The sequence below is a fragment of the Myotis nattereri genome (genome assembly GCF_964212035.1).
Source record: "Myotis nattereri genome assembly, chromosome: 12".
Taxonomy (NCBI): domain Eukaryota; kingdom Metazoa; phylum Chordata; class Mammalia; order Chiroptera; family Vespertilionidae; genus Myotis; species Myotis nattereri.
In genome coordinates, this window is record NC_138087.1 from 36,524,981 (window position 1) to 36,540,540 (window position 15,560).

Genomic DNA, 15,560 nt, shown 5'->3' on the forward strand with positions numbered 1-15,560 from the left:
ACTTCTACTACTACTACTACTACTACTACTTCTACTATTTCCTTGTGTTCCTATCAAGAACAGAAAAAAGGCTTGAAAGTTATACGAAAACTTTAAAATAGCTATAAGAATGTTTTCAGGGAGCTGGTTGAACAGCTGGGATTATTTCTCACCAAATAGATCGCTTGCAAAGGCCACTTAAACATTTGCATTCAGGGACTTGACTGAATTTCTTTGCCAGGGGCCACAACATTGTTTATTCCTTTCATCAATCTTAATAGAAATTCTTAGTGTCTGGAGGACCCACTTTCGGTGAATTTGTGTGACAGGCTGATTTAACTCCAAGCATCCTCCTTTAGTGTTTACAAAGATTCATATTTTACCTCTTAATTTTCATCTTCTACAATAAATTCTAGAGACATAGCAAACTGACCCCAATACATCTCACAGAGGATTCTTGATGTTCTCGTTTGGATATGGAAGCCCAAGGCTCTGGTCCCTCATCAATGACTATTACATGCTGAATTGACTGGGAATATATAACTCTCCTTAGTTCAATAGGAATATCTGGTTATTTAATTTCTTCAAATGAGTTTGTTCCTCTTAAGTTAAAGTTTCTGTCCTTGGCTACTTACTGAGGAGGGCAAGATAAAAGAATGAGATGTTTTTGACGCTTTGAAGGTTGAAAAATGGAACTTAGCACCTGAAGGAACATACTAGGGACTTGAATCCAAGAGAAGATAATGGAGAATAATACTTTGTTCTTAAAAATGATGACTTTGGGCCTTATAGTTGACTAATACTATATAATACTTGTAACACTGGTATCATTAAGCTTCTTCTTCTACCTAAAATCTGCTTTTCATACTAAATGTTTTAGAAGTTGTCCATAGAAGGAATCCATCCTATGCCAGCTAGACTGAAAAATTAGGAGATGTTACAGGTTCTTCACGAAATAACATGAGAACAGTGATTTTCAAACATTAGTTTACATCATCACCTGAAGGGCTTGTGAAAACACATATTCCTGGACCCCACCTCCAGAGCTTCTGATCTAACATTTTTAGCAAGTTCCCAGGTAACAGAGATCTTAACCTTAACCTCACTGAGAACCGCTACTTTAGATTGTTCAAGAATGGTACTACTGGTTATTCTTCTTAGCTCTCTTCATGGTAGACTGGTAGACTCAAAAAGGAAGAAAGTCCTTTCCCATGGCTTAGAAGGCACTGGTTCTTGAACTATATATATAATTATAGAACATGGAAAAATGAATTTAATATGAAGAAGCCGAATTGATAGAAATCTTAGCATATGTTTCTAGATCAGGAAACAAATTAATGAGAAAAGAAAGTTTCCTCTAAGCAAGAAAAATTCAAGGTACATGCTACCTTAGCTTTTCTTTTCTTTTCTTTTCTTTTTTTTTTTTTTAGAAAATAAATTATTGCAGAGGAAATATTTAGTAGTACCTTGTCCTTTTTGTGTTTGGTTATTAAAAAATAGTAATATTATAGACTTAATTATACAACCTCACGACCTATAGCTCATATATTTAGTTAGAACATTTGATACTATTTAGACTGTTTATAGTTTCTCTTAGAGGAATAGGCATAAACCATGGTTAAGCTGCTTAGTTTAATTTTTTTAGCACTTGGAAAAAAAATGTACAGTAGTTTGAACACTCAGTCTTTGCAAACCTCCATTGAGGTCAAAGATTTCATTCATAGGTACAAAATTAGTTTACAAATTTTTTGGCAATTTCATCTTAGTAACCCGTTTTATCCTATTGCCATTGTCCCAACCATTGAAAAAAGTTTACAATAATTTACATAGAAATATTTTCAAAGTGCTTAAGAATAGTGATTGTTCTCTGGGATATTTACAGGTGGCCTATACAATGTATGTACAGGTGGTATACACTATAGCACAAGTTTCATTGCTGGAATATGGCTTTCTAGGGAAAGTGCATATTTGGCCAGAGGTGGCAATACTGTCTAGAAATTCAAGGGTTATAGGGAACCACATCCAAAGCTGAAGCAGAGTGTGGACAGGAATATTTATGAAAGTCATATAAAAACGGTCAAGTACATAAGCTTGATCCACGCAGATATCTTGATGTTCTTCCAGGCTGGAGGAAGAAAGAGACTTCAGCTGCTGGCTCGGTTACCATTCCAAATAGGGGAATTATTGGTTTGGATCTCAAAGGTTGAGACTTGTCTCAGAAGTCAAGCTAGATCATCATCTGTGCTTACAATTGATATCTGTGGAAAAGAAAAAAATATGGAGTGAGCTTGATCACTCATTGGTAGCACTTCTAGTCACTAAAATGGACCTTGCTTTTGAGTTTGCCATTCAGAACTAAAAGGTACATAGAAGGGAAGTCAGGTCCAAAATAGTATTGAGTTGTGTCACTAATGCAGTTTAACTTGAATTTAGCTGCATCTACTTGGTAGAGAGAGGAAATAATGTGACTAATTCTGCATCTTCTACTTAATGATCTTAAGTCCTGGAGAAAAATATGAATAGACAGACACATGTGTGCCATGAATTGGCTACCATTCTTTGTTTTACCAGAATGTTGAAGAGGGAGTGCTCAGCACTTGTTTTGTTCAGACTGGTCCCTAAATGAAGGCCAAATACTCCATTTGGGTTTCAACTAAAGAACGAGTGAGTGAAAAACTAGCCCGCTGTACCAGGTGGGACAGGACACTTCCAAGCATTTGGTAATTTTGGCCCAAAGAATCTTGCTCAATACACTGACTTGAAGCTAACTCTCCTATATATGATATGCTAATTTACTTATTTAACAGTTCAAAAAGGAGCTACTTGGTTCATGCAAATATTTACATGTAGTTTCTATAACCCAAAATACCTCCAATAGTATAGTGATGACCTGAAGTTGACTTACTTGTCATCCTGTATGGGGCAGGTGCTGGTCAACTGACTGACTTATGTTCTAACAGGCTAGACTGTGTAATCTCTGGTAAATGAAGTATTTGGTGGGTCCATGATCCTACTGGCTCTTCCTAGCCCAGACAGTCATAGCTTGAGTTTGAAGTCTCCTTACCAAAAAGTCTTACTGCAAGCAATGGCATAGAGGACACAAAGCTGACTTACTGCTGGGTATGTGTGTCCAACCGAAGCACTGTGTCTACCAATGTCTATAGACAGGTCCTCTTCTGTGGTCTTCAAGTACACAGGATTGTCAAAGTTCATGCTTTTCATGTTCTTGTGTTGCCAGTTCCGCCACATCAAGTAGCCACCGACTGCTGCCATTGCTAAGAGCACTGAAAAAAGTTAGAAGGCAACTAAGCAAGGTCTAGTCTCCAAACACAGAAAGAAGATCATGTTCATGAATCCATAAGCGACATTCCTAAAAGTTTCATGTTCTATGATGCTGAATAACCAGAAGTTAGAATCTAAATGGGCAGGAGCTTGAAACAAGGTCAGACCAATGGTTAAGTGTTATTCTCTAGACTGGGCAAACCTAGTGTCCAGGGCCCCTTCCCAGGCAGAACGAATTGAAATTACGGAAGCTTCTGGAGAGCTCTTCAAGGGGTCCTCCTAGTCTAGTGTGTTCGCTAAGCTTGCAATCCAGTAATTTAGGATAAAGAGGCCATTATAGTATAGTGCCTTAGCATTCACATACTCAATAGTAGCTTTAGAGGTCCATCTCCCTGGGTTTGAAAATTCTTAACTTTTTAATTTACTCCCTATACGTCCTAATTCTTCAAGAAAGCATTTGAGCATTGTATCTCCTCTGTGTGAAATACTATATATATTTCCAAGAGAATTAGAACAGTTTTCTTTACTTAAAGGGACTTACTGTGAAAGGGAGTACGCCAGACTAACCACTCTGAAGTAGAAAGCTATAAGCACCCTTCATGTAATAGCTGAACATTTATCACTGCCAGTCACTGTGGGAAGGATACCACTGAAGAGAAAGGCATGGACTCTCAACTCATTGTGCCATGTTGGGGAGGGAGTAAAATGTAATTCAGTATCATGAGAGCTATGAAAGTACAAGGGGCCACGGGAAGTATGTCTCTAGATGAACTATAAATGCCCATCTGGTATCTAAGAAGTTCATGGGCTCCACATATATAAAGAATCGACTTACAGAGGGGAAGGATGGCCCACGCAGCAGAAGTCCCTTTTGGGGGAACACTGACCTCCGATACTGCTGTGGTCACGTTGATCCCTACAGGCGGATAAGAAGAACCAGTTTAGAAGAATCTGAACTCAGACTTGGAAATGCACCCATCTCGTGGAGAGCCTCATACCCTCGCATCCATCACGATGCTCAGTATCTACTATGATTGTATAGCAGCAACAACTGATCTAGAAGTATTTGAGAGTCACATGCTGTTATAGCCATTTCATTAACATTTCTCTAACACAGACCTTAATAAGTCAGGTCAGACTAAGACTCGAAGCTTCTTAGTCCTTGCAGTTTAAAAGTAGGTTACCAATCGGGGCAGAGCTAGTAGTTAAAGGCTGTATTAATTATTTAAGTAATAGATACGAAGTGTGGCTGTTAGTTGAGATTAACAGTTTGCAGTACTGAACCCAATACCTCCAGGAACTAGTCCACTAGCTGGTGAGCTTTCTGTTGTGTTGGTATCTTTTGTCTCACTGTAAGCCATAGTAGTTGCAGTACCTGAATTATAAAAACCAAGAACCTGGTTAATGCCAAGGTTCCAGAGTGCCTAGTTGTTTAGTCCAGATGAGCCCTGGCTAGGTTATTTTAATACCACAGAAACAGACAAATCACTGCTGAACTAAGTTGCATGGTGGATGTATCAAAACTGGGAGAAACAGCAGTCTTCGGACAAAACCAGACACATGAGACTTTAGGCAGAAGAGCAAGCATTTGAAAGTTGACAATTTAAAAAGGCACACAGCCACACTTCATGACCCCTCGAAGCAATGTCCAGGCTCCTGAAAGTTACAAAAAAAGCCTGTGAGCCCGGCGGCAGTGGTTCAGTGGTTGAACCAGGAGGTCACTGTTCGATTCCCAGTCAGGGCACATGCCTGGGTGGTGGGTTTGATACCCCAATAGGGGGCATGCAGGAGGCAGCCAATCAATGGTTCTCTTTCATCATTGCTATTTCTCCCTTCCTCTCTGAAATCAATCAATAAAAATATATTAAAAAAAAAAGAAATGCTCTTGAAAACAGATGACCAGGAATACTAGTCTTACCCCAGATTGTCTTGCAACTACTTTCTCAATAAATGGAGCTAGTCCCTTCAGGGACTCGGGATTAAACTAATAAAAGCCTCACTATATGAGCTCCTTGCTTACAACTTTTGAGTTAAATTTGCTGCTTAACCAAAATCTAAGAACAGAAGACTACAAATGTAAGTTTAAGTGTGAGTTTAAGATAGTGTCACGCACTGGGGCTATGAGGTTTCCTGTAACCATAACCTTCTTTGTGCATAATTTCTGGCCTCTCTCTTCAGAGGAAATGTTAAGGCTTTGTTCTGTTATCTGCACGTTGCCTAGCTCAGTGTTGTTATGGGACTAATCAGTAAGAGGCCTGTTAATACTTTGACAAAAGTGTCACTTATAGACTCATCTGATGTTGAAATGAGTTAAAAAGTCAACTCTGAAGTAAAGCCATGAGTACCTGGTAGGCAATAGTACCAGGCTATTCCTAGAGTTAGTTAAAACAGAATTCTTAAAATCCAGGCTAGTTTTCATAGCTAGTGTCTTATTCTATAGCCTGTTGTATGTCTGGCTAGTGGATGAAAAGTAAAAAGTCTTACTTTGGCACTCCCGGCCATTTGCCCGTAGGTTGAACCCATTGGGACAGGAGCACGTGTATTTTGGGGAGTGATCATTAATCTGTGGTGCTGGCAGACATAGGTATTCACATCCTCCATTCTCCATGTCTTCTTCACACCAATTTTTACCTGTTCAGACACAAAAATCCTTTAAAAGAAGTACACCAAGGCCTGTTATATACACAAAGTCCTGTTCTAGGTGCTGAAGACATGAATCCTTGACCCCAAGGAGTTTAAACTTGTCTACTCAGCCTAACCTTCCAGTTAAACCAATACCAGTGAAGACTAAATATAAGAGTACAGACAGCATGCTCTAAGGACACCAGAGATCCAAAGAAACTTCTTGGAAGTAGAACAAGAGTTATGCCTTAAACAGATGGATGGTGAGGGAGTAGGTGGAGAATGGAGGTGAGTGACCAGGAGTGGCACTAACTACTGGTCCAAAGCTCATAGTGAAGGCTCCGAGGAAGGAGATAAGCATGTTCTCCTAGCTTTATCATGCCTTGTTCCCACAAAGTGGAAGGCACCCAACTATATGGACGTTTAAGAGTTTCGTTCATTCATTTTATGCATATAACACCCCTCCACACATACACACACAACATACACACACAGTTCACCTAATCAGCCTTCCTCTCTCAAGCTCCTGGTAACCACTAATCTGTTTATTATTTGTACTAGAGGCCTGGTGCATGAAATTAGTGCACTGAGGGGGGGGTGCGGTCCCTAAGTCTGGTCTATGACCTCTTGCAGTCTGGGAGCCCTCGGGGGATGTCCGACTGCCACAGAGACAGGAGAGGCTCCCACCACTGCTGCTGTGCTTGCCAGCCATGAGCCTGGCTTCTGGCTGAGTGGTGTGCCCCCTGTAGGAGTGCACTGACTACCAGGGGGCAGCTCCTGTATTGAGCGTCTGCCCCCTGGTGGTCAGTGCGCACCATAGCAACCGATCATTCGGCCATTCGGTCGATTTGCATATTAGCCTTTTATTATATTATATAGGATAGTTTCCCCTTCTTCAAGGTGTCATATAAATGTAGTTACACAGTTCTTTTCAAACTCTCTTCTTTCATTTATCAATATTAAGAGTTATGAAGTGTACCTCATTATAGCTTAAGTCATTGTATTTACCTAATGACTAAGGGTTTTGAACATCTTTTCATGTACTTATTGGACATGTAGAGCTTCTTTGGAGAAATGCCTATTCAAATAATTTATCCGTTTTTAATTTTTTATATTATTTTCCCCTTTTACCCTCATTTACCCCCTTCTCTGCACTATTGTCTGTCCATGCATGTAAGGTTTTTGATTAATTTACCCCCCTCCCCAACCTCCCCTTTCCCTCTGAGATTTGTCAGTCTGTTCCATGCTTTTATGTCTCTGGATCTATTTTATTCATCATTTTATTTTGTGCATTAGATTCCATATTTAAGAGAGATCATGTGATACCTGTCTTTTTCTGACTTGCTTATTTAGCCTAGCATAATACTCTCCAGGTCCCTCCATGCTACCTCGGATATTTGCTTTTTTATTTTTGAGTTGTAAGAGTCCTTTATGTATTCTGGGTAATAGATTCTTATTGGCTTTATGGTTTGCAAATATTTTCTCCCATTCTGGGGTTGCCTTTTCACTTTTTTGATAGTATACTTGGAAACACAAAATTTTTAAAAATTCTGACCTAGTTCTATTATTTATCTATTTCTTCTGTCACGTGTGCTTTTGGTATCATATATTAGAAACCATTAACTCAAGGACATGAAGATTTACTAAGTTCTCTCTCTTTTTTTAAATGAATGTGCATTAGGGTCACTTGAGAAACTGGGAGCATTTTATTCTATGGATTCTAATGCTCAGTCTTTTTCAACCTTATATCTCCAGGGCCTAGAACTGTACCTGTCACCTAATAGATTTTTAAAAAATTATTCCCATTTCATAGCCCCTCCCCTTTGGGAACTAAGCTTGTTCTCTTCTGTATCTCTGGGTCTGTTTCTGTTTATTCATTTATTTTGTTTTTTAGATTCCACATATGTATAAGTGAAATAATATGGTATTTGTCTTTCTCTGTCTGACTTACTTCATTTAGCCTAATACCCTCTAGGTCAGCCGTGGGCAAACTACGCCCGCGGGCCGAATCTGGCCTGTTTGAAATGAATAAAACGAAAAAGAAAAAAAAAAGACCGTACCCTTTTATGTAATGATGTTTACTTTGAATTTATATTAGTTCACACAAACACTCCATCCATGCTTTTGTTCCGGCCCTCCGGTCCAGTTTAAGAACCCATTGTGGCCCTAGAGTCAAAAAGTTTGCCCACCCCTGCTCTAGGTCCATCCATATTGTTGCAAACAGGAAAATTTCATTCTTATTTATTACTCAATAATATTCCATTGATGTCCATTCATTGATGGACATCTAGGTTGCTTCCATATTTTGGCTATTACTAGTAATGCTGCAATGAACATAGGGGTGCATATATCTTTTTGAATTAGAATTTTTGTTTTCTTCAGGTAAATACTCAGAAGTGGAATTCTGGATCATATGAAAGTTCTATTTTTAATTTTTTTGAGGAATCTCCATATTGTTTTCCATATGGCTGTACTAATTTACAATCCCACCAACAGTGCATGAGGGTTCCCTTTGAGTACATCGTCACCAACACTTGTTGTTTGTTGATTTATTGATGATAGCCATCTGACAGGTGTGAGGTGATAACTCATTGTGATTTTTATTTGCATTTCCCTGATGATTAGTGACATTGAGCATCTTTTCATATGTCTGTTTGCCATTTGTATGTTGTCTTGGGAGAAATATCAATTCAGGCAGGTCCTCTGCCCATTTTGTTGTTGTTGTTTTAATCCTCGCCCAAGATATTTTCCCATTGATTTTTAGGGAGAATTGAAGAGAGAGGGAAAGACAGAGAGAAACATCAATGTGAGAGAAACACATCAATTGGTTGCCTCCTGCATGTGCCCCAGCCAGGGCCTGGGCCGGGGAGGAGCCTGCAACCAACGTACATGCCCTTGACTGGAATCGAACCCGGGATCCTTTGGTCCACAGGCCCACGCTCTATCCACTGAGCTAAACTGGCCAGGGCCCTCTGCCCATTTTTCAGTTGGGTTGTTGTGTGTTTTTTGGTGCTACATTGTATGAGTTCTTTATATATATTGGATATTAACCCCTTATTAGATGTATCATTTGCAAATGTTTTCTTCTACTCAGTAGGTTGTCTTTTCATTTTGTTGGTAGTTTCCTTTGCTGCACAAAAACTCTTTAGGTTGATATTAAAAATTCCATTTAGATAGAACCAATCAAGTCTTTTGAGGAGACAATATGACCAGATGTGTCTGAGCATCTACACAATCCTATACAAGATGCGTCATGGGGGGTGGAGGAAGGGAAAGTTTGTGGCTACTTCAGAGGCTAGTGCCATAGTCTTAGCAAGAGGGGATGTAGGCCGAGGGGATGTGGAAAGGACTGAAATAAAAGACTGAACATGGAAGGTTGGGAGGGAATAGGAGAGCTCAAGTCCTGAAGCTCTTTTACTAGGAAGCCAGAAATAAAATATCCCAAACTCCAGGTTTGAAGTGTTTGGTATAGAAGGGAAAAGCTCCATTTTAGAGCAAGTTGAATTGCTAACAAGCTACTGATACCCAGCAGGTACTGTGTCATGCTCCTGCCCTTAAAGTGGCCATGAAGGGTCCTGCTTCCCCGGTTACCTGATGGCTGGACGAGTTCATGATAGACAATGATGTCTTGGGCATCATTAAGGTTGTTAACTAGAGTGGCCAGCTCCGACCCAGTGAATTTATTGGCACCATAGACGGCCTCATTTTCCCCGTCTATCCAGTAGACACGATCCTAAAACAGAACCCCCAAATTAGCATGTGTATGTAGGATTAACACATATCACTGTCTAACTAAGGTCATTATTATTTACTGGCAAATTAATGGACCAAGTTTATTTAAGGCTGGTCTGGGATACTGGATGAGAAACTGTAAGAGAGCAAGTTCAGGTTTCTTAAAGTGCTACAAAGAATCAAAGAGTATCTAACTTGTCCCAGGTTTTAAGAGACAGTAGCTTTTCAAGTCATGCCCTCTGCTCTCCCCCCGCCCCCCATGCCTGTTCCTTCTCCCCAAGGTGCTATAGTAACTCAAAGGTATACACTTGGACGTGAGGCAGGCGTCTTACCTCAAATATCGTTAGTGCAAGAGGATGGGCGAGGAACTCCAGGGACTTGAGCACTATCCTCCGATCTTGGCCATTCAAGTCCACACTGGACAACATGTGCAACTTGGAATCAAGCCAATAGAGACGGCTCTTTATGAGGTCTAGGCCGGAAAAGAATTGCATTGCATGGTAAGTCCGTATGGCTCTGGCTTCCATTTAAAATCTCTAAGGAATCCAATATTTGACTTCTATGATTCCTGCTCCAACAGGGATTCTTTTTTTTTTTTTAAATATATTTTATTGATTTTTTTACAGAGAGGAAGGGAGAGGGATAGAGAGTTAGAAACATCGACGAGTGAAACATCGATCAGCTGCCTCCTGCACGCCCCCTACTGGGGATGTGACCATAACCAAAGTACATGCCCTTGACCAGAATCGAACCTGGGACCCTTCAGTCCGCAGGCTGACGCTCTATCCACTGAGCCAAACCGGTTAGGGCTCCAGCAGGGATTCTTAATGGGATCCGGCAAATCTTGTGAAATGGCATGCCATTTCGGGAAACTCAAGGGGTACCTACGGTTCTCAAAGTAACTGACTTAAGAAATGTTACTCACATGATAGAAGTTTTAAAAGAGGCTAGCATTTTGTGGTTCTCTCCTTCTGAGCCAGAAAAACTGTTATAAGCTTGCAATTCAGGAAATGCTAAGGCACCTGGACCAGGAGTATTTAGGGTGAGAGTTCCCAAGACCCACCATTCACTGACTTTGTGTCAGATATTAGGCCCCCATGGACTAGCTAGTAATTACGCAGTATATAATTTAAATTCCCCATTCCATTGGTATTGCCCAGTTATTTCCATCCAAAGCCACTGCTCTAGCGCTGTTTGCTGTAGTCTAGAGTTAACAGTGGAGATCAGTTAAAGCCAGGTGACGGCTGTTGAACTGGTGGTCAACACAGGAAGAACATACGTACCAAGTGTAATTCCGTTAGGCCATTGGATATCCACTGCCACCAGCGGCCGTCTATCAAATCCATTCATTCCTGCTTTTTCTATTTTAGCTGGCTCACCCCAGTCTGACCAGTAAACAAATCTGGGAAGAATGAAGTTAGAAATAAGCCTCAGTGGTTTTAGAACGAATAAAGTTGTAGCTTAGGACAAACGTTCAAAGAGTGAACAGAAAAATTCTAGGGATTGATTACGACAAATAGTAACACTTCAGACTATAACTTATGTTCTGCGTAAACAAAACACTAAGAACCTACAAGCTCATTCACTATATTAATGTATTTGAGTCAGCCAAAAGTCACATATTATATGTTCCGTTTTTATTTCTATTTTTTATTTTTTTGTTAATCCTCACCTGAGGAGGATATTTTTTTTCCATTGATTTTTAGAGAGACTGGAAGGGAGGGGGAGAGACAGAGAAAACCATCATTGTGAGAGAGACACGTACATTGGAATCAAACCCGGGACTCTTCAGTCCGAGGGCCAATGCCCCCACAACTGAGCCAAACCGGAAGAGCTATGTTCCATTTTTAAAAGGCTGATTCTTTCTGAGGAGTGAAGAAGAGTAACTGTTAAGCTGTATAGCAGGGGTAGCTGACCGTGTGCTGGTGAGGTTACAGGGCCCATTTCTGATGACTGCAGGCTTAGCTTCCTTAGCTGTTCTGTTTGTTATTTAGTGGCAATTTAGGAAACCTCTCCATGAAATGTTTCTAGCGAGGTCTGTCAATTTCAACTGGACTTTTGGATAAGCTTTGAGATAATGTAGTTACCCAAATCCTCACAACTCATGCTAAGACAGGTTTGATCATCCAGAGCTAACCTGACAAAGCATTCCGACAAAAATGCAAAGTCCCTTGTGTAGAAGCTGAGTGGGTACGAGGGTTCAGATCCACCCTCTGTTGCACATCAAATCAGAAGCGTTGTTTCCTTAACTTCCACCAGCAGTCAGGCTGCCCCGGGAGGGCCTGGCACACAGGTGGGACCATGACATGTTGAGCCAGACAATTCTTTCTCATGGGCAGCTGATAGGTCTTGATATTTCAGTTCTACTTCAGGCATGAGGAGGGCTCCTGGTCTATGCAGACGGCACCCAAAAGGCTACGGGATGCAGAACACAGAATACACACCCGGACAGGGGGTCCACGGCTATGGAGGCCGGTTCTCGCAGGTCCGAGTTAAACAGGAGCTTCCTTTTGGTTCCGTCCAGGGTAGCCACTGAAATAGTCTTAGAAGCCGCGTCAGTCCAGTAGAGGGTCTTGTACACCCAATCAACAGCAATGGCTGCAGGATTATAGACATTGTCGATCATTTTAACATGTCTACCAACCTTGTCATCCAGGGAGGCGCTGAAACAGAGTAGGTCACAAGAAATTTCAGAGGTTGACGCCATCGGAGGCTGGAGAACAGACTTTCTGCTTACAAAATGGTCCGCAGCCTTGTTCGGAGAGAACTCTAGTAACACCGCTCACCGCTCCAATGACTGAACCAGGCTGCTCACTGGCTCCGCATTAACAGTAGGCTAACTAGTTGCCGTATGTGTTCCATATGCCAGACACACACACACTTCTAAGTGGAGCTATTTGTTTCAGTAGCCATCATCTGAGTTACTCTAGTTCCCACTAAGGAAAAACTGCGCTTCCATTTCTATTTGTAGCCACCATAAACGGTTCTCAATTAACAGTTAAGGGGAGAAAATAGGAGACATTCAGATGTCAGCTGGGATCATCTTTTAGCTGTAGACACTTTTTATTTCATAGGTGACTGTTCATTTCTAACGAGGAACTGATAGTCATGGAAAAGTTAAAGGATGGGTGTTAAGAGTCACTATCTACAGCTAACGAGATGCTAGATTGAGACAAGAGAAATTCCTTCAAAGCTTCCCAAAGGCCAAGCGATTTAGACCAAGACACCAAAATGGAACTGAAAGTTACCTGAAGATGGCCTTTTGGCTCAGATCAGCCCAGAATAGTTTCTGGGCAGCAATGTCAGCATCGAGAGCCACAGTGTTTCTTAGCTGCTCCACTAGTTGGATATATTCTTTCCTCTCTAAGCCAATCTTCCTGATGTCTCTGCGATTAGTGAAGATTAGACTTGGCTCTTTTCCTGCAAGACAGGAGTCCAGTGCATTTAGTTTTGCTGCAAGAAGGTAAGGTCCTTCTCAGTTACCTCCTCCCAAGAGAGCAGCACTTAAAAAGTGAAGCCACCGCCCCGGCCAGTGTGGGCAGTGGTTAGAGCATCAGCCATGCTCCAAAGGGTCTCAGGTCTGGTTTCTGGTCAAGGGCACATACCTGGGTTACAGGTTCCATCCCCACCCCATTTTGGGTGTGTGGGGGAGGCAACCAATTGATGTGTCTCTCTTACATTGATGTTTCTCTCGCCCTCCCACTCTCCTCCTCCCTCACTCCCTTATATTCTCTAAGAAATCAATGGAAAAAATATCCTTGGGTGAGGATTGAAAAAAAAAAAAAGTGAAGCCATTGCTGAACACCTCAGGAATACTCGTGCCAGAGGCCGTGCCCCAGAGACCTGCAAGTGCTTTCCACTACTTACGAAGGCAGTTCTGAGGTCTCAGCATTCAACAACAGGGCCGCTGGCGAGTAAGTTATTTATTTGAATTGTACTCAAGTATTGGAAGCAGAAAGTAAGCAAAGCTGGCAGGTATTCATGGTATCATGTGCAAAAGGAATAGACCAAGGCAGGAATCTGGGGAAATGATCTCTGTAACCTGTGATAGAGAATGCGCTGTGATCTTAGTAGCATTGCTCTCAAGTACTATTTTAGATTCATCTTCAATTTGGCTATTGTCATCACAGGCTGTACCTTTCCTAAGCACTTAACTCTTAAAGATATCAGAGCAACACCAGTCCCAGTCCATTTACCTACAGCCTTGCACACGCCAGTGGCAAGATCCATTTGGTAGCCACGACTACATTCACACTTGTAACCGCCCTTTAAGTTGATACAGATCTGACTGCAGATTCCCGGGTTTTGGCATTCGTCAATATCTAGGAGGGAAGTTAGAATTAGTCTTGCTGTTCCTGGGTAACCTACAGAGATTCACTGTCCTTTCCCGCCACCCCCAGGGCTGAGGGCCTCTTCTTTGACTCACCTCCACAGGTTTTCCTGTCTATCAGCTCAAACCCAGCCGCACAGTCACATTCGTAGCCTATAACCAAGTCTCTGCAGATATGGGAGCATCCACCATTGTTAACCAAGCATTCATTTACATCTGAAATAAAAATGTCGTCGAGTTACTTGACAACTTATTCCAAATTGATATTTGTCCTAGTAACATTAAAAATCCAGGCTCTCTGCAATAACTTATCTACTTAGTCTGCTCAAATCTATGATTTTTCCAAGCTCTAATAATTTTTCTTATAAATATGCATCTTAGACTGTACTGGGGGAATAATGGAGCCCATCTCCCTGGTCAGTTGGTTAAGCAGGATTTGATCAAGCTTCTCTATTACTGGTTAGTTATCTTTAAGGAGGTAAATTATGAACTAGTTTGTCAGTGCATGGGCTCTTGAGTCATAAAAATTCACTCTTAAGTCCAACAATTGAACTTAGTTCATTAAAAGTGAAGCCAGGCATTATGCATTAGCCATGCTAGATTGAACGAGCCATCCCAGCTCTGTCCCCAAGCAACCCCTTCACTTACGACATTCTTTCAGGGGCTCGTCACTCCAGTCCCTGCAGTCCTGCTCCTGGTTACATACTTTAATGATGTCTATGCATTCCCCGCTTCTGCACTTGAACTTTCCGGGACCCAAGCACTGATTGACTGCAAAGAGAAACACAGAAGAGAGACTCCCTGAGTGGGTCCGATCAGGGTAGTCCCTTGACAAACCCACACGAAGAGGCCCTTACCATTTTTGCAGTTGACTTCGTCAGAACCGTCCACACAGTCTCGGATGCCATTACACTGCCTGCTGCCATGGATGCAGCTACCATCCTCACATTCAAACTGGTCTGGTCGACAGGTTCGAGAAGCTACAAAGGGAGGAAACACCATGGGATGAGGCCAGCCAAGTTGTCCCCAGTGGATCCGTGGAAGAGAACCGAACATGCCACACTGATGAGAATGCTACGTACGACAGTTGACCTCATCGCTGCCATCCCTGCAGTCCGGATCGCCGTCACAGCGCCACTTCTTGTGGATGCACTCGCCAGAGCCACACTGGATCTCGCTGGCTGGGCACTTGGTGTGCATCACTGGCTGGCGGCCACACTGCTCCAGGGACTCATCAGACTGGTCCGAGCAGTCGGCATCATCGTCACACACCCAGCTGAGGGGGATGCAGGAGGAGGCGCTGCACTGGAACTCGTGGGCACCACAGGACGGCGGGGCACAGTTCAGCTCATCACTGCCATCGTTACAGTCATCCTGGCCATTGCACACAAAATTCCTGGAGATGCAGCGGCCGCTGGAGCAAGTGAACTCATCAGAGCTGCATGTTACGTTGACTATTAAGAGAGAGGAGGCCCCATTGAAAGTGCATCAGGACTGGTCCTTTTAGGACTTTTGTCTGGAAATCTAACCTGCAGATCTTTGGTCATGAATCCTAGCTTTCTAGCTTAACTTAAAAGCTAAAGTGTAATTATCTCAATATCCAAGTTCCTGGAAT

The 15,560-nt window shown here is 42.0% G+C and overlaps 1 protein-coding gene across 2 annotated transcripts in view; it reads right to left on the reverse strand.

Annotated features, from left to right (window-relative positions):
• Nucleotides 1–1,407: 1,407 nt before the first annotated feature.
• The window catches only part of VLDLR (very low density lipoprotein receptor), a 34,107-nt gene continuing 19,954 nt past the window's right edge, over nt 1,408–15,560 (reverse strand). The window contains exons 5-19 of one of the 2 annotated variants that reach the window (XM_081103230.1): nt 15,028–15,399; nt 14,803–14,925; nt 14,594–14,716; nt 14,042–14,161; nt 13,812–13,937; nt 12,864–13,035; nt 12,060–12,278; nt 10,899–11,017; nt 9,948–10,087; nt 9,475–9,616; nt 5,746–5,892; nt 4,553–4,636; nt 4,097–4,177; nt 3,094–3,263; nt 1,408–2,237 (exon numbers count right to left, since the gene is read on the reverse strand). In XM_081103230.1, coding sequence (XP_080959356.1) covers nt 2,202–2,237; nt 3,094–3,263; nt 4,097–4,177; nt 4,553–4,636; nt 5,746–5,892; nt 9,475–9,616; nt 9,948–10,087; nt 10,899–11,017; nt 12,060–12,278; nt 12,864–13,035; nt 13,812–13,937; nt 14,042–14,161; nt 14,594–14,716; nt 14,803–14,925; nt 15,028–15,399 — 2,174 coding nt within the window. In that variant the 3' untranslated portion in view covers nt 1,408–2,201. The remainder of the gene's footprint in view (nt 2,238–3,093; nt 3,264–4,096; nt 4,178–4,552; nt 4,637–5,745; nt 5,893–9,474; nt 9,617–9,947; nt 10,088–10,898; nt 11,018–12,059; nt 12,279–12,863; nt 13,036–13,811; nt 13,938–14,041; nt 14,162–14,593; nt 14,717–14,802; nt 14,926–15,027; nt 15,400–15,560) is intronic. The other variant, XM_081103231.1, reaches the window with a different exon arrangement.